General features: G+C 39.5%; 1 protein-coding gene across 10 annotated transcripts in view; it reads left to right on the top strand.

Moving 5' to 3' along the window:
* Positions 1–21,642, top strand: part of MTA3 (metastasis associated 1 family member 3) — a 231,789-nt gene that overhangs the window by 133,711 nt on the left and 76,436 nt on the right. For all 10 annotated transcript variants that reach the window (XR_013441677.1, XM_078056247.1, XM_078056248.1 and 7 more), the window contains 2 exons: positions 9,459–9,561; positions 12,845–12,944. Coding sequence is in view for 9 of the 10 variants with exons in the window: in XM_078056247.1 (XP_077912373.1) it covers positions 9,459–9,561; positions 12,845–12,944 (203 nt within the window). In the remaining variant the exon portion in view is untranslated. The remainder of the gene's footprint in view (positions 1–9,458; positions 9,562–12,844; positions 12,945–21,642) is intronic.

Below are 21,642 nucleotides of genomic sequence, written 5' to 3' on the forward strand. Positions count from 1 at the left end.
AGTTACATAATTTAGAAAGCATATCTACCTAGATTAGTATTTTAAAAAATGATTTTAGGAAATAAAATGATACATAAAATGCAATAATTTATTCTACAGTTCTTCTCAAAATGGACTTGAAGTTCTTCTGGGTGAGAGGAATGTTTCTCTCTTTTTTTTTTTTTTTTTTGAAGAGAGGAATGATTTTTTTTTTAATAAAGATTTTATTTATTTATTTGACAGAGAGAGACGCAGCGAGAGAGAGGGAACACAAGCAGGGGAGTGGGAGAGGGAGAAGCGGGCTTCCCGCTGAGCAGGGAGCCCGATGCGGGACTCGATCCCAGGACCCTGAGATCATGACCTGAGCCGAAGGCAGACGCTTAACGACTGAGCCACCCAGGTGCCCCAAGAGGAATGATTCTTAACAGCTTGTGGCATTTGGGGAGTTATCTGAGAAAGGCATACTTTGTATTTAGAAAATGTGATTAAATGTTCATTCATGTAATAGATCTTTTATAGTTCTTTAACAAGTATTAATTACCTTTAACATAGTGTTTCTACTGGCAGTCTTCTGGGTGGGTGGTTTATAAACTTTACTTAGGTAATAGAACACTTTCCCCTAATGAAACACTACACAGTATGACCTTAAATAAAATACGAAAAGCCAGGTTATTGTCGGTGAGGTAGGAGAGAAGGCCTCTTGGATCTCTCGAGATACCCCAGTGAACCTTTGGATTGAGAGAAGGACACGCTGAAGGCTGCTGTTCAGTACTCCCCTCCTAGAGTCCTGTCTCTTCACCCAGAATCGCCAGAGAAGCCACACAGTTAGAAGTGCGTAGGACAAAGTCCCTTTGCTACATAGCCTAACAATGGGGCTCCACTATATTCTTTTTGCTTCTTCCCATTTTTTAGATTTTAAAATTACTTTACTGAAAATAATAGGAATTGTGGTAGAAAGCGCAATTATGCTGAAACCAAAAAGTAGTAGTCCCTCAGATCATCCCTCCTTGCTCACTGTCAAACACTGTTACTAATTTAATACGTTCTCCCTGTTTGTTACGTAACTGTATTATATTGAGATCCATGAAATTATGTTCAGTGTTTTATTGTGTGATAGATCCAAGTTTATCTATCTCTTATTATATGTTTTATGGTAGGGTAAGTTTCCCTTCATTGTTCTTTAAAATTTCCTGTGTGTTGGTGGGGGCAGGGTGCGGAGGTATCTCAGAGATTTTTTTCTGACTGTTGAATTTTTTTATCAGTTAGTCAAATTCTTCTTCCCAGATTTCATTAGAATTCTGATTGTAATTGTATTAATATTTTCTATTACTTTGGGAGGTGACTGGTCATTTCATAATATTGAGTCTATTCCTATGAGTCTACATGGGTCTGTCTTGAGGTTTTTATTCTGTCTCACTGGTTTGTTAATATTCTAGTAACTCACTGTTTTAATTATAGTGACTTTGTAGTGTGTGGTAATAATCTGGTGAGGCTAATTCTCCTCTTATTTTTCCAAATAAACTTTATTATCAGCTTGAATCTTCCTTACTATGTTTATTGGAGTTTCAGTTCATTTTTAAGTTAATTTAGGGAGAACAGACTTTTGATGGTTTTGAAAAATCTTAATTAGAAATAAGGGATGTGTTTTTCTCTGTTCAAGGCTACTTTTTTGGGTCTTGTGGTTTTGTTTTATTTTTCTTGATATAGTCATATAGATTTTATACATTTCTTGTTAAGTTTATTTTTAAGTTTATAATTTGTTAGCTGTAAGTATTCATCTTTAACAAAGAAAAACACCATATTTTTCATCATAAATGAAGAAGTGACTTTGGATTCTTATTTCAGCTTAAAACATTTGGCATATCCAGCATGTTTCATTTCACTTGTAATCAGGCAACTCACTAGATGCAAGATTAAAAGAACCCCCTTCTTTTTTGTAATTAATATATTTTCAGGGGAGAAGGGTGTAGGGTGGCAAATAGGTCATCAGCAGTTAAACCAGTCTTGGAAAACATGGACATTACCATCATAGAAACTCCTATCGTAGCTAGTACCTGTTTGCAGGGAAATTAAATAGCAGAAATATCATACTCAAGAACAGATATTTAGGACTTGCTGCAGTTTGGATTTACTAACCCTTTTGATACTCTTGAGTGGGTACGTTTTGACCAGTGGCCAGATTCTGATTTGCACTGGCATGGGATATAGAACTTGAATTAATATCCTGAGTAGGTGGCAGCGCCAGCACCGGGCCGGAATGTATTCCAGGCTTGCTTTGTTTGTGAATGTGTCTTGATGGATTCTAAGACATTGTTGCGGCATTTGTCTTGCTAGTGAATAAATCTTTTTGTAGCTTCAGAATTTTTAAATTCACTTATGGCTGCCCACCATCTAACAAATTCTTGAGATCTAGAAAGATCGGTATGTAGTTTGCAAAGGAAGGTAAAAGTTTCTTTGAGGTTTTAAATCTTTTATTGAGTTTGAATAAACCACCTAGCGAACTTTGCATTGAAAAAAGATGTGCTGGTGGGGAGTTTTGATTGATTTCTTCACTGTATTATTTCACTGTAATACTGAAATTTTAAGAAAAATCTGTTTACGTATTAAATTAAAATTTGTAACTGCTAAAAAGTATTATAACATTAAATTAATAAACTCAAATGACTGGATTTACAGATTTGGGTAAAACCTGGCAGTAATCAGTTTAGCTGAGTAACCTGGGGAAAACTAACCCCTTGAAGTTCCCATTTTCTCCTCTTTAATGAGAGTGTATGTGCACACATCCTAGTACTGTGATGATCCGATGAAGTAATTCCTGTAAAGCATTTCTCAAAGCACCTGACTCTCCTTGTTCGCTGCTGCAGTTGCTTCTCGCCTGGCCCCCACTGCCTACTGCTACTAATTAAATAACTCTTGTGGATACTTGGGGATTTCGGGCAGTATCTATCTTTGAGAATTAAAGAATTAAATTAGTATAGTCTCTTCTGCTACAATATATGCTTTTGAAATTTGAATTAGTTCATATGCAGTTGATAAATAGGGAAATATGAATGTAGTGTGGAAGTTGGGTCAATTTATAGGAGACTTTCCCCAGCAATCAGGGAAGCAAGTGTTCTTTTTTTTTTTTTTTTTTTTAAAGATTTTATTTATTTGACAGAGAGAGACACAGCGAGAGAAGGAACACAAGCAGGGGGAGAGGGAGAGGGAGAAGCAGGCTTCCTGCTGAGCAGGGAGCCCAATGTGGGGCTCGATCCCAGGACCCTGGGATCATGACCTGAGCCGAAGGTAGACGCTTAACGACTGAGCCACCCAGGAGCCCTGGGGAAGCAAGTATTCTTACAGATAAAGAGAGTTGAAGAGAAAAAAGATGGAAATTCTACAAGAAGGGCTTTCCTCTAGTGCAAGTAGTGGCTGGTTTAGTGGCCTCAAAATCTGTGGCACTTTTCACTATGGTAAAACTACATGGGGAAGCTTAAGAGTCCCAGATGAAGGGGGGCTTGCAGATTTTTCGCCCAGTGTTTAAGAAGAAACCCTGTTTTTTTTAATTTTGTAGAAACTGTATACACTGACCTACATTGCGGTGGAAGAAGTGTGAGTCCGGGGTTTAAGGAGATAAAGGGTCAAGAACCAACCTTTAGTTTTGTTGCAAATGGCGGTAGAGACTTAACTGTGCTAGTATTTTTATTAATGAATATTACTTTTTTTTTTAAATACTCTGGTTACCAAGTATAATAGGTTTTCAAAGTTTTGTTTTAAAACAGTTTTATTTGTTTTTTTTTTTTTCCCATAAACCCTATTTTTCTAGTGTGTAATTTTGCAGGATGTGCTTTTCAACAATGTGGTGGATGTTAGCTAAAGCACACCAGCCTGTTGATTGCAACCATGTAGAACAGCAATTCTCAACCCAGGGGCAGGAGACATTAGACAGTGTCTATGGACATTTTTGGCTGTCAGAGCTGGTGGAGGGAGTGGGGTGTGGGGCACAGATGCTAGTGGCATCTAGCGAGTAGAGAGGCCAGGGATGCTGCTGGTCATCCTGTAATACACAGGACAGACCCCCACAAAGAGAGTTACTCATCCCTAAGTGTCGATAGTGCTGAGGCTGAGAAACCCTGCGGTAAGGGCTCTTGGCAAATAGTCAACAGTGAATGCTATTTTTGTGTTAATATTTATGTTATTATAATAATACTTAATTCTGAAATACAAGTGATTGTGTGATGTAGTCTGTTTCTATGCTTTTCATTATTTTTGTACCAGGACAACATTGTTTAATTACTGTTGCTATATATTATAATCCCATCCAGTTTAGTCAATTCTTTTATTATTCTTTTCATAATAATATTCTTTGATTTGCAGATATTAATATTCAAATTATTTTATTGGCTTCCAAAATTAAATTTTGTGGAATTTAACCTATTGGGGTACTTGTACAAAAAAGATAGCCTTAGGATTTTAAATCTTTAGTCTTTTTGTCCTCAAGTTATCTTCTTTGAAAGTTTTGTAATTTCTTTATATAAACAAAACTCCAGGGCGCCTGGGTGGCTCAGTCGTTAGGCGTCTGCCTTCGGCTCAGGTCATGATCCCAGGGTCCTGGGATCGAGCCCCGCATTGGGCTCCCTGCTCGGCGGGAAGCCTGCTTCTCCCTCTCCCACTCCCCCTGCTTGTGTTCCCTCTCTCGCTGTCTCTGTCTGTCAAATAAATAAATAAAATCTTTAAAAAAAAAAAAAAACAAAACTCCAATTTTATTTCTTAGTGTTTTATATTTTTGTTGCTGTAATAAAAAAAATATATTTTTACATTATATTTTCTTTGGAATGGCACTTGAGTTTTTTATATTCTACTTTTATTGTGCCTTTCTAGTTACTTATTCTTTCATAATTTATTGAGATATAATTGACATATGACATTGTGTAAGTTTGTGTACAATTTATATATATATTGAATTTATATATTGAATTTATATAATTTTTATATTACTGCCATAGCTTAGCTAACACTGCTATCATATCACATAATTATTTCTTTTTTGTTGTGGGAAGAATTAAGTCTCTTACCAACTTTGAAGTTTATGGTATTGTTGACTTATAATCACCATGCTATGTATTGAATCTCCAGGACTTACTTAACTACTAGTTGGACGTTTCTACCCCTAAACAACATCTTCCCAATCTCCCCATCCTCCAGCCTCTGGTAACCACCGTTGCACTCTCTGCTTTAGATCTCACGTATTTGTCTTTTTAACTCATTATGCCTTTGATTCATAACTTAAAACATTGGCCAGAACTTTCAGAACAATATTAAATAAAAATGGTGACAAATGGCATCCTTGTGAGGTTCTGAATTAAATATAACATAAAAAGTATAGTACTCTGATGATTGGTACAAAGGAAGTGAAAATGAATTGTGTTTAGAACAAAGAATATTTCCAGTTGTCTAGGAAAGGTCCTATAGGATGAGTTCCATACAGCTTTAGTTCTTCAGGGTCTTTGAACAACATCATGTGCTCTTAGATGGTAATACTGAAGAAGTATTTTGTCCATATTTCCTTCCTTCCTTCCTTCCTTGTCCATATTTTCTAGAAATCTTAAAATATAGCTGGAGGGTTAGGGCTATCACATTTAAAATCATTGCTGAATCTCCTTTTTTTTTTTTTTTTTTTTTAAAGATTTTATTTATTTATTTGACAGAGAGACAGAGACTGTGAGAGAGGGAACACAGCAGGGGGAGTGGAAGAGGGAGAAGCAGGCTTCCCGCCGAGCAGGGTGTCCGGTGCAGGGCTTGATCCCAGGACCCTGGGATCATGACCTGAGCCGAAGGCAGATGCTTAACGACTGAGCCACCCAGGTGCCTCTGAATCTCCTTTTTTTTTTAAATTGTGAAGAACTTATGAAGCAAAAACAAGGTGCTGTATACACTAATGCAATTAGTTGGTAAATACATTTTTTTTTAAGAACTCAGAGATTAGGGGCGCCTGGGTGGCTCAGTCGTTAAGCGTCTGCCTTCGGCTCAGGCCATGATCCCAGGGTCCTGGGATCGAGCCCCACGTTGGGCTCCCTGCTTAGCGGGAAGCCTGCTTCTCCCTCTCCCACTCCCCCTGCTTGTGTTCCCTCTCTCGCTGTGTCTCTCTCTGTCAAATAAATAAAAATCTTAAAAAAAAAAAAAAAAATTAAGAAAAAAAAAAAAGAACTCAGAGATTAGGGAGATCGTCATGGGCTGGTGTGGGACTAGATTGGAATTGTGCAGATTATCATAAATGGAGATGGGAAGTGAGATTATTACATTGACTACAGTGAACATGACCAGATCATGAAATTAATCTTGGTCCTGTCTCTGGCTCATACCACAGTTAACTAAGAGCATTCCAAAGATTATTGCTAGCTTGGCTGAGAATTTAGTTTTATAGATTCTAAATAGGTTTATAAAAGAGGTTCTTAAGTTTTTCCCCTGTGAAGAAGTGATCACACTGTGATATAAATGTAATTAATTATATGGTGAACCCAAAATGGGAAATTCTCATTAGCTGAGAGTGACTGTTTGATATGGAACATTTCTGCATTTATTCTTTTGTTGTTGTTGTTGCTGCTATTTTTGTTCTCATCCCATGGCATTGTCTGCATTTTAAGTATTAGTATGAATGCATCCAGGAGTGTTTTATTATTGTTTGCAGCAATTTTATTTAGAATTCTTATACTGAATTATCTTTCTTTTTTTTTTAAAGATTTTTATTTATTTATTTGAGAAAGAGAGCGTGAAAGAGAGAGAGAGAGAGCCTGAGAAGGGGGAGGGGCAGAGGGAGAAGCAGACCCCCTGCTGAGCAGGGAGCCCGACAGAGGACTCGATCCTCAGACTCCAGGATCATGACCTGAGCTGAAGGCAGTCGCTTAACCAACTGAGCCACGCAGGCGCCCCCTGAATTATCTTTCTGCTGTATGCTGCAGAATATATGGATGAGACTGAAATGTATCAACTAACCTGAATTTGAAAGTAAAGATCAGTTTTACCATGACATTCTGGAGTATATAGTGTAACAGGGACTTAATACTGAATAGTATCGTCATTTAATCATCTTGATTTCATTTTATCATCATTATCTTTTTTTTTTTTTTTAACCATTTTACTATTAGGATTTATCTTGTTTTATTATTCAGAGATTACAGGGAAGTGTAAGTGTGTCATTCTACTTTCTCAGGTTTCATGCAGATTGCAAATTTTTTGTGTTTTAACTTAGCTAATGTTGAATGTCTTGGCTTAGATTGCTGAGAATTGTAATCAAAAACAATAAAAAATGAAATCCTTTCAAACACTTTAGATCTCTTTGGCCTAGTACTCGCTCTGTTCTGCTTGTGCTTCTTTATGTTGGGGGTGGAGATTGGCTCTGTGGTTGAACAAGGGGCAAGCTGGGCAAGCCCCACCCTGACAGCGGTGGCTGACTTCGGAGACCGCAGGTGGAAAGGCTGGGTCTGCCGCCCTCCCCTGCCCCCTTTCTCCTGCTGAGCCACTGATACCTGCTTGCTCCTTTACTAGGACTGAGCACAGTAGAGCCTCATAACCAGGCTTAGTCAGTCACCAGGGATGTTTAGCTTTAGAGTGTATCATCAGTGCCAAGCGCTCTGCCCCATGTTATAGATGCAGTGATCAAAAGTAAAACAAAGCCAGCCCCAGCCCCCAGCCTAATGAGAAATCCATGGCTATAAATCAAACTCCCAGTTGCCTCCCAAGTCTCTTTTCCTTTATTATCCTTTCTCTGGACATTAGATCCTGCCTGATGGTTACATTTCCTTGAGAGAGGTTCCTAAAACAAAGCATCCTGCATTATTGTCAGTCTTTTCCTTAGCCCTCACTGCGCTAGCATTCCTGCTTTCTCTTCATGCCTGCACTACCAGTTCTCAAGACTTGAAATCTACCCGCCACATAGATCTCTTCTTTGCTCTCCTTCGTCACTGTCAGTGCCGTATTTTGTCTTTGTCAGGTAGCTCTGTAGAGCAAATCACATACCATTGCTAACTGTGAGATATGAAGTTTGGTTCTGGTCTTGTCACTCTCCTACTGAAAAGGCTAGTGCTTCTCATTACCTCGCCATAAAATCTGTGTAGAATCTTCAGTAGTATGTTCATAACCCTCTTCATTATCTCCTCCCATTCCTCTTAATGTGCTCTGGACAAAAAGAGCTGCTTTTCTCTATATCACATTTTATTTTATTTTATTTTTTTAAAGATTTCATTTATCTTTTGACAGAGAGAGTGACAGCGAGAGAGGGAACACAAGCGGGGGGAGTCGGAGAGGGAGAAGCAGGCTTCCCACCGAGCAGGGAGCCGGATGTGTGGCTTGATCCCAGGACCCTGAGATCATGACCTGAGCCGAAGGCAGACACTTAACGACTGAGCCACACAGGCGCCCCTCTCTATCACATTTTAAAGCCACATGATTTTGCTCACGTTCTCATTTCTTTAAGTCCTTCTCCTTGCCAGTGCACTCAGATCCTTCAGTTCTTTTTTTTTTTTTTTCCAAGATTTATTTGTTTATTTGAGAGAGAGAGAAAGTGCGAGCAGGGGGAGGAACAGAGGGAGAGAATATCCAAACAGACTTGTGCTGAGTGTGGAGCCCAATGCAGGCTCGGTCTCATGACCCTGAGATCATGACCTGAGCCAAACCAAGAGTCAGATGCTTAACCAACTGAGCCACCCAGGTGCCCCTCAGACTCTTCACTTCTTAGCAGATATGCCACCCCCTTTATGACATCATTCCTTAACTAGTCTGAAGTGGTTTCTCTAATCCTCAGAATCTTACAGCCATTTCTTTCTTTTTTCTTTTTCCTTTCCTTTCCTTTCATTTCCTGCCCTCCCTCCCTCCCTCCCTCCCTCCCTCTGTCCCTCCCTCTCTTCCTTCCTTCCTCTCTTTCTCTCTCTCCCTCTCCCTCTCTCTCTCAGAGAGAGGGAAGGAGAGGAGGGGCAGAGGGGGAGAGAGGGTCTCAAGCAGACTCCCCACTAGTACGGAGCCTGACATGGGGCTTCATCTCACAATCCTGAGATCAAGACCTGAGCCAAAACGAAGAGTCAGATGCTTAACTGACTGAGCCACCCAGGCACCCCACTTAACAGCCATTCCTGTATGTCCCTTATGACATCTCTTTCTTTTTGTTTGTTTCATAGTTACTTATGCGTTAGTTTTACCATAGTGAAAGTGTCTCATGGGAGGAGTGTTTCCTTTTTTGTCTTTATATCCCTCTATATGAGGCTTTGTGCCTCACACATGCAGCAGGTACTCAGGAAATAAAGGTTACTGATTAAATGATCTCATGTGGTTGGTTGGTTGTATTATTATCAGTTCACTTTACAAAGTGTTGTCCATCTGCTGTCTGAAAGAATGTACCAGAACCACAAACATTAACCTTACATTGTGAATGCTGTGGTGACCACAACACCGTATGTGACAGTTGCTTTGTTAAGTAACAAGACTCCATTTCCTTTTTTCTCGGACAGGAGAATCAGATGAGAGGGAACAGTCCAAATTGGAAGTTAAAGTTTGGGATCCAAATAGCCCACTTACAGATCGACAGATTGACCAGTTTTTAGTTGTAGCACGGTAAGTATGGCACTGTTGACTCAAGAAATATCTTTTCATTTTAGAAAAGAATTTATAGGTGTATGTATATTCCTTTCCTTGTATTCTACCTTTTCCACTGGTTGTGTTCTTTTTCTAGTTATGTAAGAAGACCTAATTATGTATCACACCACTTCCTAAATATGATGAACCATTAGTTTTTGTTTGAGAATAGATTTATTAATTTACTGATTAAGAAAAATAATAAATGCTTCTTGTAAAAATTTGAGCACTAAGGAACAGTATAAATGAAATTCAACACCTGAAATCCCTTCTCTTTAATTAGAGCAGTTATCTCTTTTACTCTAGATCAGGATTATCAGGTGTCAGTAATAATGTGCACCTCGAATTCCTCTTATGGCACTTGCATATGAGTAGGGCCTATTGCTAAGCATATGGCTTTCCTTTGAGAGCTTTAAGCCTGGCTGCCTGACTGGGTTGCCACCACCCCCACCCTCCCACCCCCTTTAAGAAAATGAGTGGGACAAAAATTTATTTTTATTTTTCAATTATAAAAGTTAAAGATGCTCATGGGAGAATTACTGCAAAGCAGAAGGTAAATGAGTTTATCATAGCATTGTAAATAGTGGAAAAATTGATAAATGAATTGAGTCATATTCAGTGGTGGAATATTACTTTACAACAATGAAAATGAATGAATTAGAGGGATATATAGCAAATAGGTAAATCTCAAAAATAATGTTGAGTGAGGATACACACGGTATGATCACTTATAAAAAGTTTTACAATGTAAAAACAATGTCTTATTTCATGAACGGGCATATAGATACACATGCTTATTATATGTATGTATGAGTTTTGGGAATGTGTATAGGAGGCTTTAAAATTTCTAATATTTATTTCCTTAAAAAATGAACCAAACATGGCAAAATATTAGAATCAGATAGATATAGACATGATTAGAAGGGTCTTCATTATGTTCTCTAATTTTCTGTTGAGCTTTTATCATAACACAAAGGAAAAAAGGGCCTGAGTCCACCTTAGCACTGTCCATAGTGCCTGTCTCCGTGGAAGTCACACATCATGTTGGCGGCTGGGCCTTCAGACTCCAGCGCCCACACACGTAGCCACTGGTGATCGGATGGGGGCCTGAAGTACATTGTTGGGGAAGCCAGTCCAGTGGATAGATGGGATTGAAGATTTGGGAGTGGAAATGAATCATTGGTGGAACCACTGGCCTGGAGACTCCAGACAGGTTACCCAGATCTGGGGTTATTTAGTAGACCTTGCAGTTTCAGATTTGATTTTCATTGTTTTTTCCTTTTCCTGATTGCCATGGACCATAACATTTCCTTTTTCCTTGAAGCCAGCATGAGAGACACCAAAGAGATACATCTGGTGCCTTTTTCAATTTTTGTCTTAAAAAAGATCTTCTAAATACAAATTAAGACCATAGCCAGATACCATTACACTTCCCACCAGAATGGTTAAAATTTAAAAGGCAGTGCATGAGCTGTCGTGCGGGTGGGCGTGTAAGTTGGTATAGCTGCTTTGCTGTCAGAGACATACACATCCTTTACGTTTCACTCCTGAGTGTATACTCCGCAGACATGCATACATACGGCTGTGCACCAAAAGATACATACGCAGATGGCATCAATGGCGCTACCCAGGTAGCCCCAACTGGACACAGATGTCCATCAGCAGTAGAGTGGGGCTGGGGATGGGGCATCGTACAAAGAAACGCTCCATGGCACGGAAGATGAAGGAACGCAGCTATAACCAGTAGCATGCACGAGTCCACAAACGTATTTTGAACAGAAGAAGCTAGATGTGAAAAGAGTACATAGTATACACCTTTATGAAGTTCTCAAATGAGCAAAACTAACCCATGGGGTTAGAATCCGTTATGATCGTTCTCCTTTGGGAAGAGGAAGGGAGTACAGATCGGAAAGGAGCACGAGGAGTCTTCTGGGGTGCTGTTGCGTTCTGTTCTTTGCCTGGGTGTTAGTGACATAAATGGGTTCACTTTGCAGTTACTGCATAGCTGTACGGTGTGTGTTTTTGTGCGCCTGTGTTATATGTTAATTAGAACATTTAAAAAATTTCTCCCTCAGCTAACATGCTTAAAATACAGACAACAAGGGAAGGGGAATGAAATGAAACAAACAGCAACAGCCAGTCTTATGTTTATTTCATGCTTTACCTGTGGGAAGGCCTTCTGAATCATTAAGTGAAAAAAAGTGTTGTAATTGTGTTTTGTTTTGTTTTGTTTTAATGGAAATCTGTTATATCTTGAGCCCTCATAGGAAGAGGTTGCTACAATTGATGATACTTCATTTCAAGGAAAGAATGTTATTGGGATTTCACAATTTGGGCTAAAAAAAGTGGTCAGAGCTTGTTTTGCAGTAATTGTCAAACTCTGCAGCTTATTTACTTCTCATTTTTTTTGAGCACAGTTCAATACCAAATTGTTTACTCTGTGGCATTTCGTAATGGGTCTTTCCCTTCTTTATGGCACATAAATCTCTTCTTTTCCATTTCCTTATAATGACCCATATATAGTAAATTGGCTTGTCAATGCTTAAATCTTATAGAAAATACTTTTTATTTGATATTTGATTCTCAAACATCCAAGAACTGGTTTGACTTTTTTTTCTTCTCCCTTTCCTTTATTTTTCTCCAGAGCATGTATCCACCTGACAGCTATGTTTATTATTTATCTGTGTAAATTTACCAGTCTTCCTGTGTAAAGAAAAGTATTGCCCAAGATGAGCCCTAGCCCTAAAGACCATGGGAAATAATCCTCTGCAGCCTGTTTAGAGGATTACCTCTTGGAGGCTGGTATACTTAGGGATGACAAATTTCTGAGATTGCTAGATGCAGGCAGAGGTTGATTTCATCAGTGTGCCGTCCCCTGTCTCTGAAGTGGCCAAGGCAAATTGCCTCGTGCGGTCCACTCGAGATCATCCCTGAATGACCGCACCAAGAGCAAGAAGGAAATGAGTGCGCTGCCCCAGAAGGGAGGTGTAGTGGAGACAAATATAGAGCTCTTCTTGGCCAACACTGTTCTTTGCACAGGAGGAAACTGTGCTGTCTCTGCCCAAGGCCCAGCATGCATTGGAGACAAGGCTGAGACTCACACTCAGACCTCAGCTTCCGGCCCCTGGATCCTCACCGCCGACTTGTCTTTTACAATTTGCATGCACTACCCAAATGCGTGTTTTCTGTGTTGTTGTTTTTTTTAACATAAAAAAAATAACAGAGCCTTAGTTTTTCCTCTTTGTTTTTGTGGATTATTCAGTGCTGTGGGGACATTCGCTCGAGCCCTTGACTGCAGCAGTTCGGTGAGGCAGCCGAGTCTGCACATGAGCGCGGCCGCAGCGTCCCGGGATATCACCCTGGTAAGGTGCTTTTGGAAACTTGGGGATGATGATTTCCTCTGCTACTTCAATTTTGAAGTCAGTATTGCATGTTGTAGATGGGAGAGCTTTCTGGTGAAAGAGCTTTCTGGCTCTTAGCCCTGCTAACTGCTAGGTTGATTTGGCTCGCCTGATTGGTTAACTGGGGTTAGGGGGTCCCATTCCTAAGTCCCCTCTTGTGTTTGTGAGCTGAGACAAATAAGAATGACTGTTGATGGAGTAGCTATGAAATGGTAGGAGAATATTCGGGGGAAGACAGTTTAACATTCTGACCCATCTCTTTTCACTTGTATGCTTCTTTTCTTGTAGTCTCTCTATGGACTTAAATCGTTGTACATCGTATATAATGCTTTACAGGTCTTTTTTTTACCTGAACGTGACCACCTCTTGTTGCTATAGGAGTTATTCAGTTATCATGTCATTATTCAATATCAACATTTAAGTTTTCGTGTCTGTTCATTAGAAAGAGGTTCTGTTTTTGTGCATTTTTCATTTCATTATGGTTGCTTCTAAGACTATTTCCTTTTTTCCTTTCATGATCAAGTGAAACTTCTCCTGTTCAGTTTATAGCACAATGCCTGCTGTGGCCAGGCATTGAGCGTGGCTCTTGGCTTCTTTCTCTGCACCCTCCAGCAAAGTGGACCTGCAGGTTTTTGCCAATTGAAGTTACTCTGTATTTGAGACAATAACAGATGAGAAAACTGAGGTTTGGCGAGGTTAAATTATTTGACCAATATCCATTACTGTAATAAAGGTTTCCATTTTTTTTTTTTTTTTCACAATACCATGGCTCTTTACAACTAGCTTATTAATGTAGATCATCTTGCCTCTGCAGTTCCCTGGGACCATTTATTAATGCTGGTTACACCATCACTCATGACACTACATTATCCATCCTGCCTCTTCTGAATACTAGTTTCTGGTAACTCTCTTTAAAGTCATCACTGTGCTCTGTTGATGATGACCACAAATGCAAGTCTTGCCCAGGATATGCAGAAACATGTGAGCAATAATTTGTTTTCTGGTTCTGTTAAATTTATCATTCAGAATTTTATAGTATAAACTTAAATACATCTTCCAATCCTGTCTTCCTTTCAATTCTTCAGGCCATAATCACTACCAAATAAAATGCACCAAGAGTCCTAAAAATGTCTCCCCTCAAAATATATCCAAAACCTGACCACTCCTCTCTGTCTCAAGTTCTTCAGTGTTAACCCAAACCGTCTCACTTAGGGTACTGATATTCAGTACCCCATAACAGGTTTTCCCAAGTCTACTCCTACAAGTTTCAATTTTGTTTTCTGATGGAATGGAATACAGTGATAGGTTTTACTACTTTCTGGTTCTATTCCAATTTGAAATGCCACAATAGGGATGCCTGGGTGGCTCAGTCATTAAGGGTCTGCCTTCGCTCAGGTCATGATCCCAGGGTCCTGGGATCGAGTCCCACATCGGGCTCCTTGCTCAGTGAGGAGCCTGCTTCTCCCTCTCCCTCTGCTGCTCCCCCTGCTTGTGCTCTCTCTCTCTCTGACAAATAAATAAAAATCTTTAAAAAAAAAAAAAATGAAATGCCACAATAATATAAAAACAACAGTAATATAAAAACTCATACTGGAATGCACATCAAATTCGTTTCTTACAAGGCTTTCTTATACTATAGATGATGGTGAAAGCATGAATACTCTGTAGCCATTATGGAGCTCCTTTCTTTATGCTTTCTCAGAGACTAGACTTGTTTATAGAAGCACGTTTTGTTCTCTCCATTGGTACATTAATATTTTATGTAAAAGGGTAGGGGTTTCGAATTAGGTTTATATTTTGTTTTTTAGAACTTGTAGAGTACTTTACTAAAGGAGCGAGAGTACAAGTGTCCGTTTGTAAAAACCTTCAAAATCCTGTCACTAGATATTTCTGTGAACCAGAACTATATGGAATCTAATCACCACTTGTATTTTTTTTTCCTGTTCAAGGAGATTTTTTCCCCAATTCTAAAATCAATGTATGCTTTTTTGAAAAATTGACAAAGTTAAGTACAGCAGCAGCCAAAAAGAAAAGTCTTATTCTCATTACCCAGAGTAGAATATTCTTACCATTTTGTAATATTTCCTTTCAGCCACTCTTTGTGCATTATAAACAGTAATACCAGCAAATTATGGAATAGTACAGAGGATAACGTAATAAAACTCCACATAATGCCACCTAAAACAAATGTTAGTATTTTAGTTCTTTGGATTAAAGAAAATTTCAACCATTATACTATTGTCTCTAATGTTCTTTCCCCAGTTCTGTGCTGCACCCTCCCTCCATACCTCTGACGCCCATCACCTCTGCCTCCTGTCAAGAGGTCTGCTATGTATCTAGTCTGTGTTTTCCTAGTTTCACTATGTATTTGTGTGTCTGAAAACAACATAAAGATTGTTTTGTGTGTGTTTCAGTTTACTCTGTGACATTTTGCTATTTGCCTGTTATTGACATCTAGCTATGTTAATAAACACATACCCAGTTCACTCATTTTAACCACTGGGTAGTATTTGTAGTACTCCTTCCTGGAATACTACACTACATTATTTATGTATTCTCTTAACGATGAACATCTGGAGTGCTTTAAAAACATTTTTCATTTGCTGCTACCCATAATGCTGCATTGAAAATTCTAACATATCCTTTGTGAGCATGTATGCGAGCTTTCTGCCATAACAAGAATTGGAATAGTTATTCATAGTGATTCATAGGGCTGTGCTCACTTTGAATTTGACCAAATGCAACCAAGTTATTCTGCATACCAAGGTAGAAATTTATAATCCCACAAGCAATCAGTGAATATTTTCCTTTCCTCATCCATTTTCTTATTTTGTCTTCAACCTTGTGTATTTTTAGACTAAAATTTTTTTTTTTTTTTTTTTAAGATTTTATTTATTTATTTGAGACAGAGAGAATGAGAGAGAGAGAGCACGTGAGAGGGGGGAGGGTCAGAGGGAGAAGCAGGCTCCCTGCTCGGCAGGGAGCCCGATGCGGGACTCGATCCAGGGACTCCAGGATCATGACCTGAGCCGAAGGCAGTCGCCTAACCAACTGAGCCACCCAGGCGCCCTTTAGACTAAAATTTTTACTAACCTGATGCTTATCTCATTTTAATGTGTTTCTTACTTAATGAGGTTAAGCAGGTTTTCATATATTTATTGGCTCTTCAGGGTTTTTCTTCTTTGTATTTTAAATTCATATCCTTTGTCCATTCTTCACTTGTATTATTTTATTTTTTTCTAATAGTTTTAAAATGTTATTCATATTCAAGACTATAAATATACCTGGAGTTTATTTTTTAACACTGGAATGAGGTGTAGGAGTGTCATTGTGTTTTTTTCCCATATGGAAAATAAACATTCCAACACCTTTTATTGAATTGGTTGTGTCCGTATGATTTTGTATTGCTTCCTCTCTCTTATTTCAAGGCTTTAGATATGGTCAGGTCTGCTTCCGGATATATAACCTATTCTCTTCTGTTTTGTTGATCTGTCTGTCCCTGCGCAAGCACCACATTATAAAAAAGCTGCTAAGTCCCACATGAACTTTCTTGTTAACACATAGTGGAAGTCATTTAAATGGGAGCTTTGTACTTTGCCTCCTCCCACCATGTTTTCCCTAACAATATAAAATGAACACTTTTTCATATCATTGTAAGAACTGGAAAGTTGTTTTGTTTTTTTTTTTTTAATAATGTTGAGTGACCATGCTTGTATACATAAACTTGTTACTTACATAGCCGGTCTCTTGTTTAACACTGTTCTTCTGAGAAGGCTTCCCAGATCATGGCTGCAGATGCTCGCCCTGTCGCCCTGTCGTAGTGCTGCAGATTCCCTCCACCCCGTCTGAGGAGTAAGGGGGGAAAGCCTGTTCTTGAGAAGCTACAGAGCCCTGGAACCATAGGGGCTGTTGCTGATTTGCCTGGAGATAGGTGTGACCAGGTGAAGAGCAGGTGCGTGGGCTTTTGGTCCCCCGCTTCAACAACTCTCTGCTGCCCACTCGTGGTGCCTGGTGGGACAGCGGGCGAATTTTTTTTTTTTTTTGAGGAGGGCAGTTTTTCAGATTCAGTATTTGTTTTCTGTCCGTGAAGGCTGTTTGTAAAAGAAGCATTTTAAAGAGAACACAACCGATGTACGTTAATTAGTCTACACATCATTTTGTGTGTATCTTTTGCAGTCCTGGCCTGCGTACTCCTAGGCAGGGGCTTTCACACGCTCCAGTGTTGGCATTTCTTCTGTTTTGTTTCCTTTTGTATTTAGCAGTTGGGAAGCCACTTTTGTATTACATCTATTATCTTAAATTGTTTATTACTCTGTTACTTTTTAAAGCAGAAGTGTACTCAGAGGCCCAGGAAATTTTGTTTTGTCATGTTCGTACAGCTGGTTTCAGAGACAGGATTTGATCTGTTCTTGACTCTGACTGAGGAATTCTGTCTCCCGGATTACCTCTTCTCTCTCACTCTCATTAATATGGTTTGGGCTTAAAAATCTGTATTGTTGTCTGACTTGGATTAGGCAACACCGAAGATCTGCTCTTTTGTCTGCAACATTGAAATGCTTTGGTTTCCTGCTCTAACTACTCTAGGTTCAGCTTTACTTGGACTTTTTCTATATGTTGTTCTTGGGTTGAGATTATTATTATTATTATTTTAAGATTTTATTTATTTGAGGGAGAGAGACAGTGATGAGATAGTGAGAGAGAATGCGCAGGTGGGGAGGAGAGGGAGAAGCAAGCTCCCCACTGAGCAGGGAGCCCATTGTGGGGCTCGATCCCAGGACCCTGAGATCATGATCCGAGCCAAAGGCAGACACTTAATTGACTGAGCCGCCCAGGTGCCCCTTGGGTTCAGATTATTTTCAGTGCCATAAAATTGACATCTTTCAGAAGTCACAAAAGCAGGAAGAAATAGATGCCCTTTGTTATTTCAGATGCCATGACCTGCACCTTTAATCCTGTTTGGCCAGTGGTATCGTGCCTTCTACTTTGATGTTAACATATAAGATCCTAGGGCATTACTATAGAAGTGAGAGGGAGTGGCTAAATATTGATTAATTGTATGTTGATAACATGAATTTCACAAATTGTTTTCCCAAAAGGTCATATGAAAAGCTGCGAAGTTGTTTTGTGCCATTAAATGAAAATTGGATTCATCATTCAGTTGAATTTGGAGAGTCAAGTTCTTATTTTTTCTGTCAGTGTTTTCAGTTCTGTATAGATCAGGTTAGTACCCGTCTCTGTCAGGTGACCAGACTGTATCTAAAGACCTCCCACTGCAGAGAGGGCAGAGTTCTAGAACTGCAGGACCTCAGGGGGCCTGTTCTAGGTGATTTTCTTTGTGGTTTTTCCTGTAAGGACTGCATCTGGCTTTCAGCATTCCTAATCCGAAGCATCTGTTTGTCCTAGACTCTGTATGCTACTTGTCGAATCACCAGTAATGTTTTGGGAGCAGGTAATTAAGCTGCCTGCAGATCGCTAGGTCCGACGTCCTTGTTTTGAGATCTGTTAAAATCATAGCTAGACTGAATTTCAAACACTGCTTTAAGATACATGATAAGATTTATAATTGTTAAAAAATTGAAGTTGTCATGGAGGCTTTATAGATTTCACCTTCATTTCATTAAAATCTAAAGTGTACTTTGTACAATATGCAAAGAAACGAAATCAGTTTACAACCTACATTGACCTCTCTTCTCCCCTTTGTGGAAACAGAATTCCTTAGAACAAAGTAAACCCAGAGGTGGTCAGTAAGTGGTAGTTGGTGGAAGGCCTAGCCTGATATTTCCTGTTTGTTGTCTGCACCCTGTGGGTGGAGGGGCAGAATGCCATGTGCATTGGTAGGGAGCCTCAGTCTTGCAGAACAGGGAATTATATAGGTACTAGATTTCTCTTTTCCTTGGACCCTAAGGACTAAAGCAAGTTGGAGGACAGGATCTTAGAAAAAGAGTTTTTTGAGTTTTTCAGGGCCTTAGAAATCTTCAAGGATAGATCATATTAGAGATAATAGTGAAGTAACTTGTATAAAGATTCTTATTTAATTAGTGACAGAATGAGTACTAGAGACAGGTTTTGTGGTGCTGAGTCTGGTTCTGAGAAAGGTCAGACTGTGTTGATTTTATAGGGAGGAGACTGCATCCTGGAACATCTCTAATTCTCTTTTCTGATCTTTTTAAAATGCAGTTCTGATTTTGCTCTCTCCTATCTTACATCCTTTTAGTGGCTTTTAATTGCTTTCAGGGTAAAAACACCAATCCTTAAAACAGTCAAAAAAAACCCCCCAAAACAAAAAAAACCTGTTTTGCCTGGTCCCTCTCTCCAGTCTCTTGCCCTGACACTTTCCTCTGTGTCCTCTGGGACTAGCCAGGCTGTAGCATTCCTTTGGTCCGTGGTCTGCCTCCTGCAACAGGACCACTGCAATTTCACTTCCCTTTGCCTGGATGCTCTCACAGCCCCACCTTAACTTTTCATCTTTCTTCCTGTCTTGCCTAATCCGTCCATCTAAGGCCGGTTACTTTGTGATGTGCTCATGTAGAGAACCAACTACAGTCCTCCATGTTAGTTGTTTGTAATTAAACCCTTATTTTTGTGATTATCTCATTAATGTGTGTCTCTCGCTCTCTTCTTCCCATTCCTTACATACCAGCTTGTAGCATTCATTAGTATAGTGACTGTATCCTCATTATCCTCACTGTTGAATTCCCAGCACCAAGAATAGTTCTTGGTATATATCCTAGTGTTCAGTAACTATCTGAGAATGAATAAATTAGTTTTTATCTCTGGGACATAAGACAATAGGTTTTATTAAAATAAGTCATTGGAGTATGTTATTTCTATTAAAATGTTACTTAGTATTTTAATGAATCTTTTACTGAATGCATCTCATCACTAAGAGTGATTATATATTTGAATTCTAGCTTCATTGTGTCACTGGAGCTGAACATACACAGTCTAAAGACCAGGAATTATAGAAAGTTTTAGGCATTGGATATACCGGTTTAAAACCCGTGGTCAAGTAGGCAGGACATAAAATTTGCCATTTTAACCATGTTTAAATGTACTGTTCTCTGGCCTGAAGCAGTCACATTGTCGCACGGTCATCACTGGCGTCCATCTCCAGAATGTTTTCATCTTCCCCAACCGAAATTCTGTACTCATAAAAGAATAGCTCCCTATTCCCCAGCCCTCGGCAACCACCATTCTACTTTCTGTTGCTGTGATTTTGAGTATTCTAGGTACTTCATTAAAGTGGAACTGTACAGGGACGCCTGGGTGGCTCAGTCGGTTAAGTGGCTGCCTTCAGCTCAGGTCATGATCCCAGGGTCCTGGGATCGAGCCCCACGTCAGCTCCCTGCTCAGTGGAGAGCCCACTTCTCCCTCTCCCTCTGCCTGCCTCTCTGCCTACTTGTGCTCTCTCTCTCTCTCTGTCAAATAAATAAATAAAATTAAAAAAAAAAAAAGTGGAACTGTACAGTATTTGCCCTTCGGTAACTTGCTTATTTCACTTAGCATAATGCCTTCAGGTTCTTCCGAATTGTAATGTCTGTCATCATTTCCTTCCCTTTTAAGACTGCAAAATATTTTATCATATTCATTCATCTGTCAGTAGAAACTTGGGTTGCTTCTACCTTTTGGCTATTGTGAATAATACTGCTATGAACATGGGGGTACAAATAGATACACTTTTATGATTCAGTGGGCTTTTCCCCTGGATCTATAGCTTATGACCCATTTAGCCTTATGCAAGTTACTTAACCTACCCATGCCTCTGCAATGGGAATAATAGTAATGTAAAACCTACCTGTCCCGCTTTAGGGGGCTATCTGTTGACAAGAAGAGGGTATACGACACACCTCTATAAATCGCAGACGTACGTGTCCGAGCATAGAGAACTTGATGGATCTGCAGTGGGTCCCCAGAGCATGCCTCAGAGCAGTTTCTCCTGGGCGCCTGGATTCTCTGAGGGGCATAGAATTCTGAAATTGGCTGCCCAGATTGGGTGAAGGATAAGTGATTTATTGCTGTGGTACAAGTCTTTCTGAGCTTCCATCAACATTGCAGAAGAAATTACATTGAACAGTTTATGCACCTTTGTTTAAGGTAATATTCACAAATACTGGGCTCTTCTGGCTCTTGAGGCTGTGTCCTCACTGGGAGAGAGTATATGATGTTTCGGTGTCCTGAACAAGATCTCTGGCACCCTCTTTCTAGCCTCTGGAAAAGTCTATCTCTGAGTTGCCATATGGCATCAATTTGGGAATTAAACGAGGTAATACTTGTAAATCATTTAGAACAGTGTCTGGCACAGTGAGGGCTCAGTAATACTAGTTGTTTGTTGAGATGATGATAACAATGATACATTCCCACCCCCCCCTCAGTTTTGTTGAGTCTCATTTACTTTCTTCTGATTATGGCATTATTGATTGTCTAAAAGGGCTTTTGTCATATATTTACTGTCATTGTAGTAGTATCAAGTTTGAATATGGTCATTAGGTTATGATCGATCATACATTTTAATATAATTTTTTTTTTTTTTTTCTCGAGAGAGCGCGCGCGCGTGTGTGTGTGTGTGTGTGCACGAGGGCGGGGGTGGAAGGGGCAGAAGGAGAGGTATAAGCAGATTCCTCGCTGAGCAGGAAGCCCAATGCGGGGCTCAGTCCCAGGA

This window comes from Halichoerus grypus, chromosome 10 (assembly GCF_964656455.1).
Source record: "Halichoerus grypus chromosome 10, mHalGry1.hap1.1, whole genome shotgun sequence".
Classification (NCBI taxonomy): Eukaryota; Metazoa; Chordata; class Mammalia; order Carnivora; family Phocidae; genus Halichoerus; species Halichoerus grypus.